This window comes from Netta rufina, assembly GCF_964035555.1.
Source record: "Netta rufina genome assembly, chromosome: 1".
Classification (NCBI taxonomy): domain Eukaryota; kingdom Metazoa; phylum Chordata; class Aves; order Anseriformes; family Anatidae; genus Netta; species Netta rufina.
The window spans coordinates 135,181,795-135,198,945 of record NC_140123.1 but is presented as its reverse complement, the minus strand read 5'-3'; the positions used below and the strand labels follow the sequence as shown (position 1 = coordinate 135,198,945).

General features: G+C 35.9%; 1 protein-coding gene across 1 annotated transcript in view; it reads right to left on the bottom strand.

The window, feature by feature from the left end:
- Positions 1-6,017: 6,017 nt before the first annotated feature.
- The window catches only part of ATXN10 (ataxin 10), a 109,783-nt gene continuing 98,649 nt past the window's right edge, over positions 6,018-17,151 (bottom strand). The window contains exon 11 of the mRNA XM_084296947.1: positions 6,018-6,652. Coding sequence (XP_084153073.1) covers positions 6,465-6,652 — 188 coding nt within the window. The 3' untranslated portion in view covers positions 6,018-6,464. The remainder of the gene's footprint in view (positions 6,653-17,151) is intronic.

Here is a 17,151-nt window from a genome sequence, read left to right as displayed (position 1 = left end):
AGAATGAGACCCGCTGTAAAGCACGCACCTGTTTATGGCCACCATAATAGTTTAACTAGAAAGCTTAAAGTTCCAAATTGTGGGGGGTGGGAGAAGGGAAGAAAGAGAGAAAACATAATGAAAGCTTGTTCTAATATCAAAATACACTTTAACCCATGGAGTGCAGGCTGACAATGGATGGCTGCAATTTAGAAGAAAGCACAGACAATACAAAATACACTTCAGACACATCTTGGTATCATTAGATAGACATGAGCTCAGGCCACAGATTGGAAGAAGCACCCCTTTATAGAGTATGTGGCTAAAAAAAAAAAAAAAAGAAAATTTTAAATATTTAGTGTTGGCTGAGACAGCAGTTGCCAATACAGAATAAGTTCCAAGGTCTGTCTAAATGCAGTGGTAACTTCTGTGACAAAGACTTTACAAAGCAAGTAGAAGAGAGTGAAGCATCAGCCACCCTGCAAAGATTTGCACAATATGCAAATGTTTAGAATGACAAAGAATGTGCTGTAATTTTAATGACAGTGTTAGTGAAATCCCTTGGTTATTTGTAATAGCGTTATGCATGCATTCTGTCCTCAGTGAACAATAAAAATGATGTATACAAGCCTGCTGGCCCAGGTGAGAAGACTTGACATTAAGAATGAGATTCTTCACAGGTATTAGTGAGTAAGTATGCTGGTTTCCAAGAAGCAGCTAGGCATTTTCATCCATTATTCCTTTATGAAGTGGTTTTGTCATTTTTACCAAGAGTTAACAAAACTTCTTGAGAACAAATCTCAGAGTAAATTAAGGGAAACCACAGGCAGAGTGAATAGACATATCTTGCATTGAGCAGGGCTTCAATCATTCTTACTCTAAGCCTTTACCTCAGGTATTCTGAGCAAGGCTGGAAGGTGGCTTTTCATGCAGAGATCTTAGTCTTGTTCATAAATGAGCACTTCTGGCAGAACCCATCATGATAGGCCTAGAAAAAGCAGAACATGAGGTTTGCTGCAGGTCTTTGATGAGGAACATAGGGTAATAAAAGACAGTTCTATGTATGCCTCCCAGTTTCTTTTCACTAATGATGCTGTCCCCTTTCTCTTCCCCTTTATGAGTGTGCACACATTACATTTTTTCTTTTGCTTTTTTCTTACAACTAAGCCTTCTGAACATTGCCTCTAATCAGAAATAGGGACAGTCTATGGTGTGCAGAAGATCCTTTTCACATGACTGTTTCTCTGAACTTATATTTGTTTTCACTCAAAAATGATAGGAAACTTTCAGGTTTAGCATAAATATGTTACGAAAATCACCTGAAATTTAAACAAGACCAAGTTCAACGCAGTGTTTCTTACTAACGAAGCTTCAGTGATGTCTCTAAGACATACATAGCAGTATCGGTTTTTGGTGTTTGTGAGCTCAGATGTGATAAAATATTCAGCAAAAAGAAAGTGGGATTAATTTTAAATGCCCTTGATTTCCATGTCTTTGCCTTCAGCTTCTTTTACCTTTCCTACAAAAGATGTGAAAAAAAATATGAATTCTGATTTAAATATTTTGTTTTCTGTTTACATATTTAAAATAAGTAATTATTTTCTGAATTACATATGACTATTAGAGTAAACTGTAAGGCTGCAGAAAACACTGAGCCAGACAGCAGAATATCTTTGATTCTAATAAAGCAATAGAAAGACATAGGTAGCTAATCCTGTCCAAAATAAACTTGGTGTGAAAGTAGATATTGCTTTGATCTTAAACTGGAGAGGGAAGGATCTTCCTAAAGGATGCCTTTTGGGTTACAAAAATCTGAAACTGTCAGAGTCTGGAAAGAATGATGCTAAATAACCACACTCTCTGGTTTGTTTTTACGAATAGAATGCTAATGCATTCCCAGTCCTCTAGTAGTCCTCTCTTGGTTTTGAATTACCAGAACTACTCCCTTTCTCACCCTGTAAGGTCCACTTTTATTTGTTGCTGCAGTCTCCAGTTTGAGTGGTTTCTTACTCCACGTTAGATGGACATCAGCAGGCAGCCCACGGAAAAGTGCAGAGAAGCTCTCAGTTTTTGATTTCTTTTGCCAGCAACACACTAGTCAGGAGCAATAGCTGTTGAAAATGGCCATGACTGGAACAAAGACAATGCAAAAACAAATTCAGCAAACAGTGGCTTGGCTCTCCCAAGTCTCCATTGGGAATGCACGAATTAAGGTTTTCCAAAGCTTACAATGTGGACAAATTTGAACTGGATTATGACAGAAAGAAAATACATAGTCATCATTTATATGAAGAATAGTTAAGTCTTTTAAAAATTTAGGATAAATTTTAAAAATTTATCCTTTATACTTTAAGGATACTATTAACATACATATACATATATATATATATATATATATATATATATATAAAGCATTAGCTTCTCATTTTCATAAATTACTGCATCTTATCGGAAATCACCATAAGAGAAAGTTCCTGTAAAGAAACTAATTAACCCTGAAGAGGCATGGAAGATTTCCACTTGAAAAGTTACAATTTCGCCAAGCAACTGGAAATGGATCTCAACATGGAAAACATTATTTAACCCTAAAGAGGGACACTGCTTACAGGTCTGCCCATAAACAGCAATCACAACCTAAATATCTTCCACATGTAACAGAATAAGAAACACTTGTTTGGGGGGTATACTCTAAGAACAGTGCACACACACTTTTATCCAGCTGTGACTTCAACATACTGCAAAGCATCCCAGAAAGAAATCAGGAGAAGGAGGCAGTCCACCTAAGAAACTTGCTTCTTTCTTTAATGATGCCAGTGACTTGTCCGTCTCCGCACCCGAGAAGCAAGGCACAAGGGTCCAGCACCTTGGACAGCTCTGCCGGGCCTCCACATGAGCGAGGCATGGAGGCCTTGGAGGCTTCGCCCACCACTGCACTTCTGGGCCTCCCCTTGCCTGGCCCAGCAGCTCTCCAGTACCAAAATGGTGCACACTGCAGAAGTAAACCATGGTGATTTTAAGGAGGAAGCCAAAAGGGAAGGGAAAATGGCTGCTTTTGCATTACTTCACAATTTCTCACCCCTCTCTGCTAACAACATTTACTATGAAGAAGTTTATTTACTGTACTGTAAGAAGACAGCAAATTCTAAGATTCTAAGTCAACATAAAACAGTGATGCAGATAAGGCTAGGTACAAAGAAACGTTTAAAGTAGTTTTAGGTACAGCCTCATATTTAGATTACTTTTATTTGGAAATAAAGGGGAGAATTTTTGGAGTCTTACTACCCAAACACTTGTATCCACTTCAAAACATAAAATCAATTGTTAAATAAAGATTGTGACAATGGCACTAAGCGCCAGGGATTATTTTTTGTTCATTGCATTTACAAAAGTTTTACAAGTACTTTAGGTAAAACAAACACAACTTACTAGAAGGAGTAAAAATTCAGAACTCTGCAAACATTTAAACTTATTTCTCACAACTGATAAGTAAGCTTTTTAAAAAGCTAATGATGAAAAACTAACTCCTTATTTGCTTTTAATAAAAAAATGGACCTTAAAAAAAAAGATCTGATCATTGTTGTTTGGAAGCACTCGAAAGCAATAAGATGGTCACAAGACTTGATCTGACTGTTCTGCCCCTTTACAAACTCAATAAAGCTTGCTTTTTATGACTGATTGCTGTGCTGTATTAATCCCCTAGCATATAAAACAAGCCTATTGGAGACCTGGACTCCACTGGGGGAGGACAGGGAAGTTGTTGTGTTCTGAGAATTAATCCATCTAGGAAAATCAAAAGCCAGCCTCTCACAATACAGTAATCAGCATGTTCTGTACTGTGAAAGCCCTACGTTTCCCATTTAGAAAACACAACTATTACTGCATTATGCACTGAAACACACAAAACCCTTTTAGTTATCTGTGTTTGTTATTATTTGGTTTATATTTATGGGTTTGTGTGTATTCCTTTGGTGGGTGCACAACTGTCAAGTTAAAAAAAAATAAAAAAAAAAAGCTCCCTATTGCTTAAAAGGAAAAAGGGACTCCCACTGCTTTTTCCACAACCCATGTTCTTTCTGGATTTGCTTTGTGAACAGGATTTTAACTCTTTATTACCCTAAGTAAAAGGAAATTCTTTGCATTTTTTTCCTTCACATATGAAGTTCATTTTCTGTTCAGGATAATTACTTTTTCTCACTTTGTTAAATTATCCGAGTTTCCTAACTAGCATTGCTAAAATAAATGTGTATGAGCTTTTATAATTCCTCAGTTGAAAACTGCTTCACTTTATTCTAGGTACTATTATATTTGATGCTCCTTTTTTAATAAAAGCTTCATTCTTTCCTTTTAGACTTGAAAGACGTAGCCTTCCAAATAAAAAGAGTGTGTTTTTATAGTAAAGTTTTTGGAGGGCTTATTTAGGTGCTAGAACTATGAATTTTCAATTGTGCTGTGAAGATGAAGATTAAAAACAAAGGAACAAACAAAAAACATCTGTAAATATTATGTAACGTAGTAATTTAACTGTTAAATTAATTCTGGCTTAACTATAAGAATTAAGGCTTAGGAAAATCATACAGAAACCACAATCTTATTGAGCACAAGCTCAGGAAGAACCAAAACCATATCCTTTTCCATTCAGGTAGCAAAAAATACCTGTATAAGAAATGACTTTATAAAGTTGGCATTTAAACCCAACCATTTTAAACATCCTCTGAAACGTTCCTGTCAAATCATTATTAAAAAAAAAAAAAAGTGTTTTCTAAAACAACACTTTTCTTTCTTCTCCATTTCTTTTTAATTAGGTTGTCACTAAAAGAAACAAAGCTTAAGAGTCTTTATTCCTATTGCCATTATCCCTTTATACACATTCTTTACTTAATAAAAGGCTAAAGAATTAGCAGTTTTGTATCATTGCCTTGAAAACCAGAAGGTAAAATCCCACTAGATCAATTCCATTCCCATCTGGTCAGTGTGGTATATACTAAAGCCTTATGATTAAATTGAGATGATCTTAGTAGTCTGGCTACACTCATTACCATACATTTCTTATAGTTCAAGGTACTACATACTTTTTCTAGTTTTGAAGTCAAAAATGGGATTTGAGGAGCTGATGCACATGGCCCAGTGTCTGTTACATAAAGTTTAAGGATACTAACTTGTCTTTCCAGTGAGAGAGTGGGATTAAATGACAACAATGTGAACGATTTAACTTTTCTGGGACCTTTCTGTTAGACAGAATCGAAGAAAACCAAATGACAGCAATGGCAAAGATCTAGAAACATTAATCTGCAATTCTTGTTTGGTTTATACATGGAGGATTACATTTCTTGACTACCAGGACAAGGTATGGCACACACAGAGTTAACCTTGACCCCCCCACACCCCACCCAAGACCCCCTCCCCTTTCTCAGCCCCCCTTCTCCCATCCATCTCATTCATGCCACATTCCACAGTGGCAGGGTCCAACAACAATATAGGAGGGTATCCAAAATGAAGAGGCAGGGCCTTCCATTCTTCTGCTTCTCTTGAATTAATTAACTGGAAATGAGTTTTGTCAATGTTTTGGAAAGGCAGAGGGGTGAAAAGAAACTGCTAGAATTAATCACAGTGAGAAACTACCTCTTCAGCAGTCTGCCAGAGTTCAGAAAACCCATGAGAAGTGCAAAATAAAAGGAAAGTGGGCTGACTTACCATCCAAAGGAACAAATAAAATTCAAACAAACACCAAAGTCTCCAAAACAGAGACATGCCCCAGTGCAAAGGAATGTAGCATCTGTTGCCGCAACAGCTACAGCCTTGTTTTTAATATACTTGTAATGAAGACTGAAAGGTATCAAGGTAAAACGACATTTTACTAACAATTTAAATTGCTGAAGGCATGTTGTTTAATTCACTAAATATTTACGTACATCCAGTGTTCCATTGTTCTTTATATAATATAGCTATTTAAACACCATGATAGAAGACAAGCAACTTTCATTGTTTTGCCCTGATTCAGCACAGATCTTTTAAACACAGAAGGTAAATTGCAAGGCAGATATTTTTGCTGTGTTTTTAATGATAGTTACCTTCACGTTCAGCAATAGGAATTGTAACAACTTAATACCGCATGCATGACATCTTTCTATGAAATGGGAAAGTAATGAAATTTCAATCATCTGAAAAGAAAGATTTTTTCCGTAAGTTAATTTACATTTCTTGACTACCAATACAAGGTATGGCACACATGTATTTAGAAAAAAAAACTACTATGCTGTATACTGTAAATCACTATACTGTAAAAATGCACTATGTATTTAGAAAAAGCATAAGTGTCCTTTTGTTTACAACACCGAAGAAGAATAACTGTTTGGTGATTTCTCTGAGAGTGAACAGAATGAATCCAACCGACTGGAAATAAAATTGAAGAAGCCTTGATTGTCTCAGCAGGGAAGATATTTCAAATGAGAAATCTTTTAATGATTTGACTGTTCTTAATTTTTTGTTCACGAAGGCTTTTTTCTGACAGATCTCAGAAGTAACTTATCATCTTGTTTCTCTACCTCTAAACCCATACGTTCAAGGACTGAATTGTCAGCCAGTCCCTTCTCCTCCATCCATGCAATAAGCTCTTGGTTTCTCTCATTTTGTTCAGTGAGATTTCGGATAGCGTATACTGCCCACTGGTTCACAACTGTTGCACAAAGTTAAGGATCATTTTGTGTGTGTGTGTGTGTTTGTTTGTTTGTTTTTCTTTCTTTTCTTGTAAAGATGAAGCAATGATTTCTTAACATTTCCTCCCAATCCATCAAACACAGAAAAACAGTAGAAATCTAGTGTTTGAAAAAGACACATATAGATTATGACTCTGATCTTGCAAATACTTGCATATGAGATAATTTAAGCTTAAATGAGGTATATCCATTAACTTCAGGCAAATTTACTAGGTTTTATCTTAAATTAAAAAATAAATAAAAAAACACAGATGAACTGCAGGAATTGAAAGGACATTTTCTAAAAACAGAATTATAGTTAATTGAAATGTTCCAATGATCTTCCTAGTACAATTATGAACAAATAAACAAACAAACAAAGAAACCACATCATTGTACTTACAGTCCTAACAACTCTACACTGCACATTCAAGAACTAGCAAAATAAGCTGTAAATCAGGTACAAGAAAGATGACTACTTTCACCATAAAAGTTGAAATGTGGGAAAAGATAAATAAATTTTAACAAAAAAATATTAACCTCTAATACTATCTATGTTCAGTTCTTTGTTTCTGGGTACTTCTACAAACTCGCCAACAAAAAAGACACTATGATCACCAGCAGGTAGCTCCTACTCACGTTTAAATGGGCACAAGCTGCAACTTATTCACAACTTATTCACCTTCTAAGGTGGTCCCTTGAGGCCAGGATTGAGGCACATGTCAGGGCCATAGACAAAGGATTTAAATTCCCAGGATTATCAGTCAGGCATCTTCCAAGTGAACTACAGTGTTCATTTTATGAAGTGTCAGAGATGTTAGCTCCAATTCTGCAGCTGAAAAGCTATGTGATGATATAATCTTTTCCAAGTTACCCATATGGGAGGCAAGCCATTCTGAATCACACGAAAGTGGTTTGCCTGCAGGGCACCAATTATTCACTACATGTAGCTTCACATCCAGTAGAAGAATATGCTTAATTTACTCATCTCCTTGACGTCTTTTGGGTTGGACAGTGTCTAAGCACAGAGATGAGACAGTGCTCTTATGGACATTTGCCAGGGGGTGACTGGAGGGGAAAACTCAACAGAGGAAGATGGGAACTTCAGACGAAAGAATAAAATGCATGAATTGGACATTCTTACACAATCTATCATAACATTTGGAAAATCCAGTACCACGGCACCAGCCACTGCACACATTCTTTAAGTAGCAGTCTTATAATTTTGTAAGTGTACCTTGCACTGACTGCTGTACCTACCTTGCTCCCATCTCCAACTGCCCCCTTAGGTTTACGCTCATTCAGCAAAGGCAGTCTGTCATGATAGGCTGTTTGATGCAACAAGCAATGTGAATGAACATCAGCATCTGACAGGAGCAGCTTTCTTAACACGAGACCTTATCCAGCCTTCACAACCTTAATTTTAAGGCAGGAAATGACACAAAGAGAATAAGGAAGACAAAAAAATAAAAATAAAAATAAAAATAAAAATAAAAATAAAAATAAAAATAAAAATAAAAATAAAAATAAAAATAAAAATAAAAATAAAAATAAAAATATGAGACGTAAGCTAACTACAGTGCTACTTAGATACCAAAAGAAAATAGAGAAGGGGCAGAAATAAAAAGCACATATGGAATCCTCAACAGAGAGAGAAAGGTTTAAATTAAGAGTAGCTTGGCCAAATGTCACAGGAAACACACATGCTAGGGAATAATCCTGTATTGCCATGAATCAGTGAAAGAGCCTATTACCCTTTAATAGTAGTTCACATTTATTTTCACATTCAAGAAGCCATTTTACATTTACAGTTTACATTTATTTTCACATTCAAGCAGCATTTCACATTCTGAGCCAATTCTGGGCTCAGAATTGGAAATCAAAAGTGGTAAGGGAGTAAAAACTGCGGGGCTTTTTACTGACAGTTTTTCAGACTGTCAGGAAGCATGCTGCACATCTCCACCATTAAAAAAAGAAAAAAAAAAATATTGCATAAGCTGGATCCAGATGGGATAGTGACAGAGTAGAGAAATTAGGAAAAAAAAATCATATATCACATCAAGCCCAAAAGGATGAACATGATAGAGAGAATATCAAGATATTGTCTCCTGTCCATGCATCACTACTATGGGTTAGATGAAAAGACAAGTGCCAAAATACATATATGTTATATAAGTTCAATGTTTCTACTAAAGATTACATTTGAGTATATAAACCAACAATAAAATACCAAAAAAAAAAAAAAAGTTATCCAGAAGCAGAGTCATATTCAACAGCCCCAAAGGTAAGAATGAATTTCAGAATGCTAAAGTATACCAGATGATGAATGCAGATGAAAGTGCCAGAAAGTAACACGAAGGTCTCCCAGTGAGCTGTGAGAAACATGCTATCACCCCCCTTAGCTCTGCTCCTGGGATGAGGTGCAGATTTCTCCCATGTTTCTAAAACACAACACTGAACTCCACTTGCATAAGAGAACACTTCCCTTAATATAACTAATAATAATTTAAAAAGCAATTTTAAAACAGTTACAGTTTTCAATAATGCAGAGTCACACAGGAAAAAAAAAAAAAAAAAGTACTTTTTTTTTTTTTGTATTGGTTTTGGGAATAATCCTGTTTCCATCATCCTAATGTTCTTTAACACAAAAACACTGCTAAAACCCACAGCAAATGATGTTTTCCTATTATCATATCCATTCATGCTTACATAATATCTAAGACATCCCCATTATCTTATGAACTCTATCATCATTATGGCATTTATCATTATTGACTACTGTAGCTGAAGCTGCGAAATGTTTTCAATAACGTTTTCACTCATTCAAAAACTCTTTTCTGCATGTAGGTTTTCCATTGCAAATTAAGTCATGAATATGCATGATTTCCCTTGTTCGCATGCTGTGTGAGGCTAAGACCTTTGGATGGCTGCGTGCAGACCTAGACAGACTTAAGTGTCAGCAGAGATTAAAGCTAGTCGCCAGCTAATATTCACATTACCCTCTTGCTCCTCTCCAAAGATAGAGAGGCAGAAAGAAAATTAAACATATTCTAGAGTCTCTAATCCTACCAACACTTTAAGCACTTTATTGTATGCTCAGCTTTAGAAAGAGAGCTTCTAAAGTTTCCATAGTTACTACAAATAAGAGCATGAGCCTGTTTGTTGTGAAACTGCATAAAGGAAAAGAACTGCAGCAAGCACAGCAGATCTCATTGGATAGTGTTGTCCAGATTTTTCCAGCAGTATACAACGCAATGTCAAACTAATTAATATTATAGACAAGGAAGTGAAAATTACAACTCTGTCACAGTGGAGAGGGCATACAGAAGAAGTTAAAATTTTCATTTCATTTTATAGGAGCTTCACTACTGGACTACTTGTGTTTAGGTAACGAAAGTAAACACTTGTTTTTAGCAACTCTTTTATATTTATAGCAACTCTTTTAAATTTATAGCAACTCTTTTGTATTTATAGCAACTATATTACATTTATATTACATTTATAGCAACTCTTTTCCAAAACCATTCTGTACTGTATGCTATGGGATTCTTAAGTTATTTTTACTTATACAAACAATAATAAAACCGAACCAACTTGCTCTGTGTTCCATACTCGTGTAAGAAATTTTCAAACAGCAATTTAAAGTTAATCACCTGAACTGCTCTGGGTCATAACTTCAATTGGCAGGGAGGAGGCATATAGAGGGAAAGGAAAGGTGGTGTCTGTCCTAAAGGATGAAAAATGTTGCTATGTGGAACTGACAAACTATGAAAAACTAAACTCCTTGAATTCTGTAGAAGTTTTGCCATTGACTGCAAAAAGAACTTCTCACAATTCTGTTGTTTCTTTTCTTATGGATTCTGCTCCAATAGGTTGTCAGAATCAATGCTAGCGATAGCACAGCTACTAAATTAGGAGTTTGATGCTACATGAAAGTACAATTGCCTGCTGTCAGAAGTTACTAACGAATACCCTACTGAGATGAATTACTAGAAAGGAGGACTTATAAAACATTTCCCAAGGAGAGTATTCCAGCTCTTCATTCTCATATCAGGTGCCCCAGTTTGGACAAAATGTTATTGGTAAGACTACCGCAGCTATCACCTCTATGAAATACTCTATAAAAAAATTTGGATTCTACAGATGAAAAATAGTGGACATACTTATTAATGAAGCTTGAATCTGACTAGGTAAATATACAAGAATGCCTAAGTAATGTTGAAAGTACATTGCTTGAAAAAGGCAAGTGGTCAGTTTTCAAGCAAGTTTAGGATTATCATTAACTAATATAGGATACTGAAGGGTGGTGGCAAGAAGATTGATACACATATGTTGCTATTCTTAAGTCCCCTCCATATTTATTATTTCTGAGGAATTTCTAAACAATATCCTTGGTGTAGAGTTTGATATACTACGTAGTTCATACACACACACACACACACATATTTGGTCTGTTTGTTTCAGTTTGACAGTTTCCTGAACTACATTAGATTTTCTGTAACTAAATGATTACTTTGTAACTCTCTTCCATAAAAGTCAATTTTCTGCATTAAAAAAAAAAAAAAAAAAAAAAGGATTTTTTTGTGTGCTTCTATTACCTCATTTAAATCAGATTTTGGACTATTTTAAACGTTAACTTCATTTAAACCAAATATAGGAAGAGATAGAAAACCTTAATAAGGCAGACAACCCACGCAGTTTGGAACTGAAACAGCTAGAGCTGTCTTTCTCTAAGAGCTTTTCTGGAACAGGTCTATAGGACTAGAAATCAGAGATAATGAAAATACAGTCCTTGCTAACTATATTTCTTTCCTGTCCTCAACACATAATCTAATTCTCACTGAATGTTCTACAGACAAGAATGAAATACTAAAGCATCACAGTAGAAGGATCACTTCCACTTACAGGCCTGACTGGACTACACTGAAATGAAATAAATGATCTTCTCTTCAAGACTTTCAAGTCCTTTTAAGTACTTTTGTATCACAGCAACTTGAAGACAATTCTTCTCACCATTAAAAGAAGTCTATAGAGAGTGACTGGCACTGTTAATCACAGTTCAGATCAATGTGCCATGGTTGACCACACATAGTAAACAGTCAGGATTTTGGTCCCTCACTAGCAGCCAAATTGCTTACAAAGTGCTACAAGTTTATTTCTATTGGTGGTTTTAGTAGTTTTACGCTGTTCTAGAAGCTGTAAAAGTTGACAGAAATTCCTTAAAACTATTCCTTTACTTACTTTTACAGACCTTTTACTTCTATTTAAGATATTATTAGAAAAAGTAATTACAGAAAACAAAGATCTAAGGGTGCCACCTCAATATATTTACTTATTCTGAAGAAACTCTTTCATATTTTTAGAATTTATTCCTGACATTACATTAACAGCAACAGAAAAAATCAGGAATTCAGCCTAGCAAACTTGAAATTCTCTGCCTAGAATTTACAATAAAAAGGCCTTAAATATTTTGGTTTCTTGTAATTTTACTTAGCACATTCCATAGCAGTTAACATCATCTATGATTGCAGTTGCCACATTCTGGATTTAAAAGCTGGGAAACAGGCAGTGTGCTATCATCCAGAAATGTCCTTCCCTGCCCTGCTGGACCTGGTTCTTGCAGAGAAAACACAGTACAGCTCATGTTATATAGATGCCTCCAAGGTGGAGAGACGCTGGAAGACACATTTATTCCTTATCACATTTTCTAAGGATAAGTTTTGTAGCACCGGGGAACTGAGAGCAGAGGTTCACTTCTATTGCAACACTCACCTACCTGCTTTTAAGAGATCAGTAGGAGGGTTGGACCATCCATCTCCTAACTAGCTTCAATCTCCACCACTACGTGGCAGCAAAGCTTCACTGGAAATGCACGAATAAGGTACCTGCAACCAGCCCTCCTAGCTACTTTTATTTACATGACTGTCCAAACGTCCTACCCATTAGCTGTTTCCTAAAGCCTACCTTATGGTATACAGGTTCCTTTAAAATGGGATTGATGTATGACAACAGATTTATGTATGACATCAGAAAGGCACGTTATATCTCATATATAACTTTAACTGAAAGTTAATCTGCAGCCAACAAATATACTTCAAGACCAAAATGGACGATTATAACTATGCATCCAATGCATCTGCTTTGAATACAGACCACTGAAATATAAGTCACTATTGAAATCAAGTCTGTCAGTTTTGTTTTATGTACAATGTATTTTTGTGCCATTTTCTGAAACATATCTAATCTTGACCAGGAGGTTTCACTGTGTCCCTGAATAAATTATTCCAGTGGGTAAATATTTTCATTCATTATAGCCTGAGATTTTTTTTCTAGTTTACATTTGTTTAGAATTGTTTCCAAACACTGATTTCTATTCTAGATCTAAATAAAAAAAAAATAAAAAATCGCAGATCCTGATCAAAGCACTTGGTAAGGATCTTTTGAGAAACTGAGGAAGATACACCAAGCTTTGCAAAATTCTTGCACCTCTTCCTTACACTTGTATTTTTCAGTGTTCCCTCTGAAGCACATTTTACTCAAATTTGCTAATTGGCTGATTGCAGACAAAACATGACTTGTCAACTCCTTTTGGCTTTTCTCTTAGTAATTCCAATACAGTGAAAAACAAATCCAGACAACATCCAGCTACCCTCTCACTCCTAGCTACGTTCCAGCAAATAAGAGTCCTAGCTCTTCATTTGGAAATACTTTTTCAGCACTGTTCAATTATGAGGCAGACAGACACATGTCTTGCTTGTCAGGTTGGAACTACACACAGCACACATCAGTGATGTTCAGCTAAATAGTACCCAATGTCCAGCAAACGGCTGTTTACTACTGCACTAATTTGGGTTACTAAGCCATTCACATCTAGAGAATTTTTGGTTAACAGGTCACACACCATTTATATACCCAGATATTTGATCCATATCCTATGTGCCTCCTTTCATTTTCTACAGGACTTAAAAAGAGAATACCAACACAGCTTAGCATTCTAAGAAATCAAACAATTTCTGTCAAGTACTATAGAGCTACTAAAACCATAGTACATGTTTAGCTATGTCAGGCTATTTTTTATAATAATGTTTTATGCCAAAACTTACAAAACTTAAAATAAAATAAAGCCACAACCTCTAGTTTGTTTTACTTTTTCCTATACTCAGACTTATAATACTAGCTTAAAACCATGAATTTGACATATTCATTTTTACTGCTTAAGCTGCCAAATTTTAAAAAAATTATGACTTACGTGTTTAATAGAAACCCATAATTTATGAGTAACTATAAATCATCTGTTTTAAAACAAAGAATCACACTCTTGATCAATTTCAAGATGATGTGCTACAGTTACAATATTCTGTTCTTACAGACCCTTTTATTACACTAATCCCATTTTAAGAATTCACAACAACTAAACCTAAGTGCCAGTTATCTATAACAGAGAGTTAGCAAACTGTTACACCAAAGAGAGAAAGCTTCAATTTGCTGTTACTTAACTGCTAAAATTGCCTCAGCTTACTTTCTTTTCCCAGGCACAGAAAAAAAACATAAAATTCCAATAAGCTGAAACTCACATATCGAATTATTAAAACCTACCACAGGCATTGAGATGTAAAGCACTGAAGCACAAAGGGATGGTAATTGTGTTCACAAACTGACTAAATATCAGGCAGACTATAGTCATTTCAACTTTCCTTGGACATGTAAAGAAAAAAGCTCCACCTGCACAAATATATTCATGTGTATTTATATGCACACACACACACACACAAACAGCTTTTCTAAAACCCTTTTAAAATGGAAATTATAGAAGTCAAACAGCACTCTCAAAAATCTGGCACTAGACTGGAAAACACAACTTAGTTAATACCTAAGAAGTGATCAAGCTAATTCCAGTTTATCATTCAGAAGGTTAAGGTAGATGATGAGATAAACTGACTCACAATTTGGACAGAATTTGTTTTCTATTTATATATTTTTATTTTCTATTTATAAACTCTAGAAATTCATCTACATATATAGACTCAGCAAGGATCTGTATGCCTACTCATCTCTCTAGCATTGTACTCAAGCATTTTATTGACTCCAGGTCTCTGAATAATGTATGTGGCATAATTCCCACCCCTGATGCTTTCAGTAATTTCAAATGTCATTTATAATCAAATCACAAATAATCAAAATAATGAAGGTAAGTGAAACTCCAGTTCCAGTCTCATAAACAATAGATGATATTGTGTGCATCTAAAAATAACATCAGTGAAACAAATGGGTGTTTTGAAAGATGCAACTAAATCATAACCAAGAAAAAACGAAGTTTTTTTCTCTCATGTTTTGCAAATAGCCATTAGCCACAATTGTATCTGCTGCAGTTTCAGGAAATGCTTGCATCTCCTTGAAGAAATCTCAGAACACAAACAGGATCGGTAGTATGGACTGCAAATATATCCTTAGTGAGACAGTGAGACAGAAAGGAAAGGCTATGTTTTGGAAACAGAAAGAACAAAGTCTAAGCAAAGATCTGGGAAAGAGACGGAAAAAGATTTAAGGATCAGGAAGGAGCTACATATGACAATGCACCCACCAGCTGAAATTACAGATTGGTTTAATAACAGTGGCAGAAAATGGAACAGCAGGAAAACGCCAGAATAAAGATGTTATGCAGAGCATTGGCCGTATTACATATGAATATTCTTCGGAGGTGTGCAAGAAACAATGTCAAGACGACAGACTGAAATATGATAAAGCGGTCATAGAAGGCATTCCATTCTCAATAATATTTTTGAACCACTCCCAGCTTTATTAAACAAACAAACAAACAAACAAACAAAAACTTTGGGTCTCAAATTTCTAGTGTTCTGTCACAGCCCAGAGGGGAATTTTTCAAAAAGTCTACAGAAAAATCAATCAAACTGTTTGATCTATAAAAGCAGGAAAATATTATATTTTCTCTGTTTCTTTTTTTTCTTTTTTTTTTTTTTTTTGGTGCTTCTCGTAACTTAAGATCCACTTTCTTTCAAGAATTCAAGCCTGTCATGGATTTAAATCTACCAAGAGGTTTAGGACAGAGGACAAATATGACAATATTTGGTTTAGAAATAGAATTATTAACTTTAAGTCCTTACATTTCCATGCATGAGTTAGTGCCTACGGAGATTATTCTTCTCAAGGGATTGCACATACTATAATGTAACATGATGTAATATAATGCACATACTATAATGTAACATGAGCCTTCTTGCATTCTGTATACCTCTTTTAAACATCCTCCAGCTCTAAGAGGGATCCCATACATCACACACATTTATTAATGAAGATAGATGTCATTTGCTGGAGCTGTGTAGAAGTAATACACTGAAGAATAGACTCTATATTTAAATGTCCTTAAAACTATTTTGGTATTTTATGTATTCTCAAGAAAACCAATACAAACTTTCTTGTGAAATTTGAATTCAAGTATTTTTATTACCAATCATTCCTCAACTTGAGGAATCAGAAACCTGAGATATGTGATTAAGTATTAAAACTTTGTTAAATGTCCAAACAAAATTAATCCATGAACAGTTTTGAAAGAAAAATATCTATAAATTAATTCTGATAATTATTTTAGATATTTTCACCAGAGTGTGTGTTAGGCAACAACCCCAATGTGCTTGGCAATTACAAGCTAATTAAGACTTTACAATGCAGCATCACTTTGATTTACCAGGAAAGTACACAGTGCTCTAAAGAACCTGATAAAATCATTATATACATGAAATGCAGCTAGAAATTTAATGCCAGAAGCTTAACTCCCAATGTTCTTTCCCAATCAAGAAGCTGTAAAAAGAATCACAGAATAACAGAATCACAGAATTTCTAGGTTGGAAGAGACCTCAAGATCATCGAGTCCAACCTCTGACCTAACGCTAGCAGTCCCTGCTAAACCATATCATTAACCTCTACATCTAAACGTCTTTTGAAGACTTCCAGGGATGGTGACTCCACCACTTCCCTGGGCAGCCTGTTCCAATGCCTCACAACCCTCTCAGTAAAGAAGTTCTTCCTAACATCTAACCTAAAACTCCCCTGGATCAACTTAAGCCCATTCCCCCTCGTCCTGTCACCAGGCACGTGGGAGAACAGACCAACCCCCACCTCGCTACAGCCTCCCTTGAGGTACCTATAGAGAGCGATAAGGTCGCCCCTGAGCCTCCTTTTCTCCAGGCTGAACAAGCCCAGCTCCCTCAGCCACTCCTCGTAGGACTTGTTCTCCAGGCCCCTCACCAGCTTCGTCGCCCTTCTCTGCACCCGCTCAAGCACCTCAATGTCCTTCTTGTAGCGAGGGGCCCAAAACTGAACACAGTACTCGAGGTGCGGCCTCACCAGAGCTGAGTACAGGGGGACGATCACCTCCCTAGCCCTGCTGGTCACGCTGTTCCTGATACAAGCCAGGATGCTGTTGGCCTTCTTGGCCACCTGAGCACACTGCTGGCTCATATTC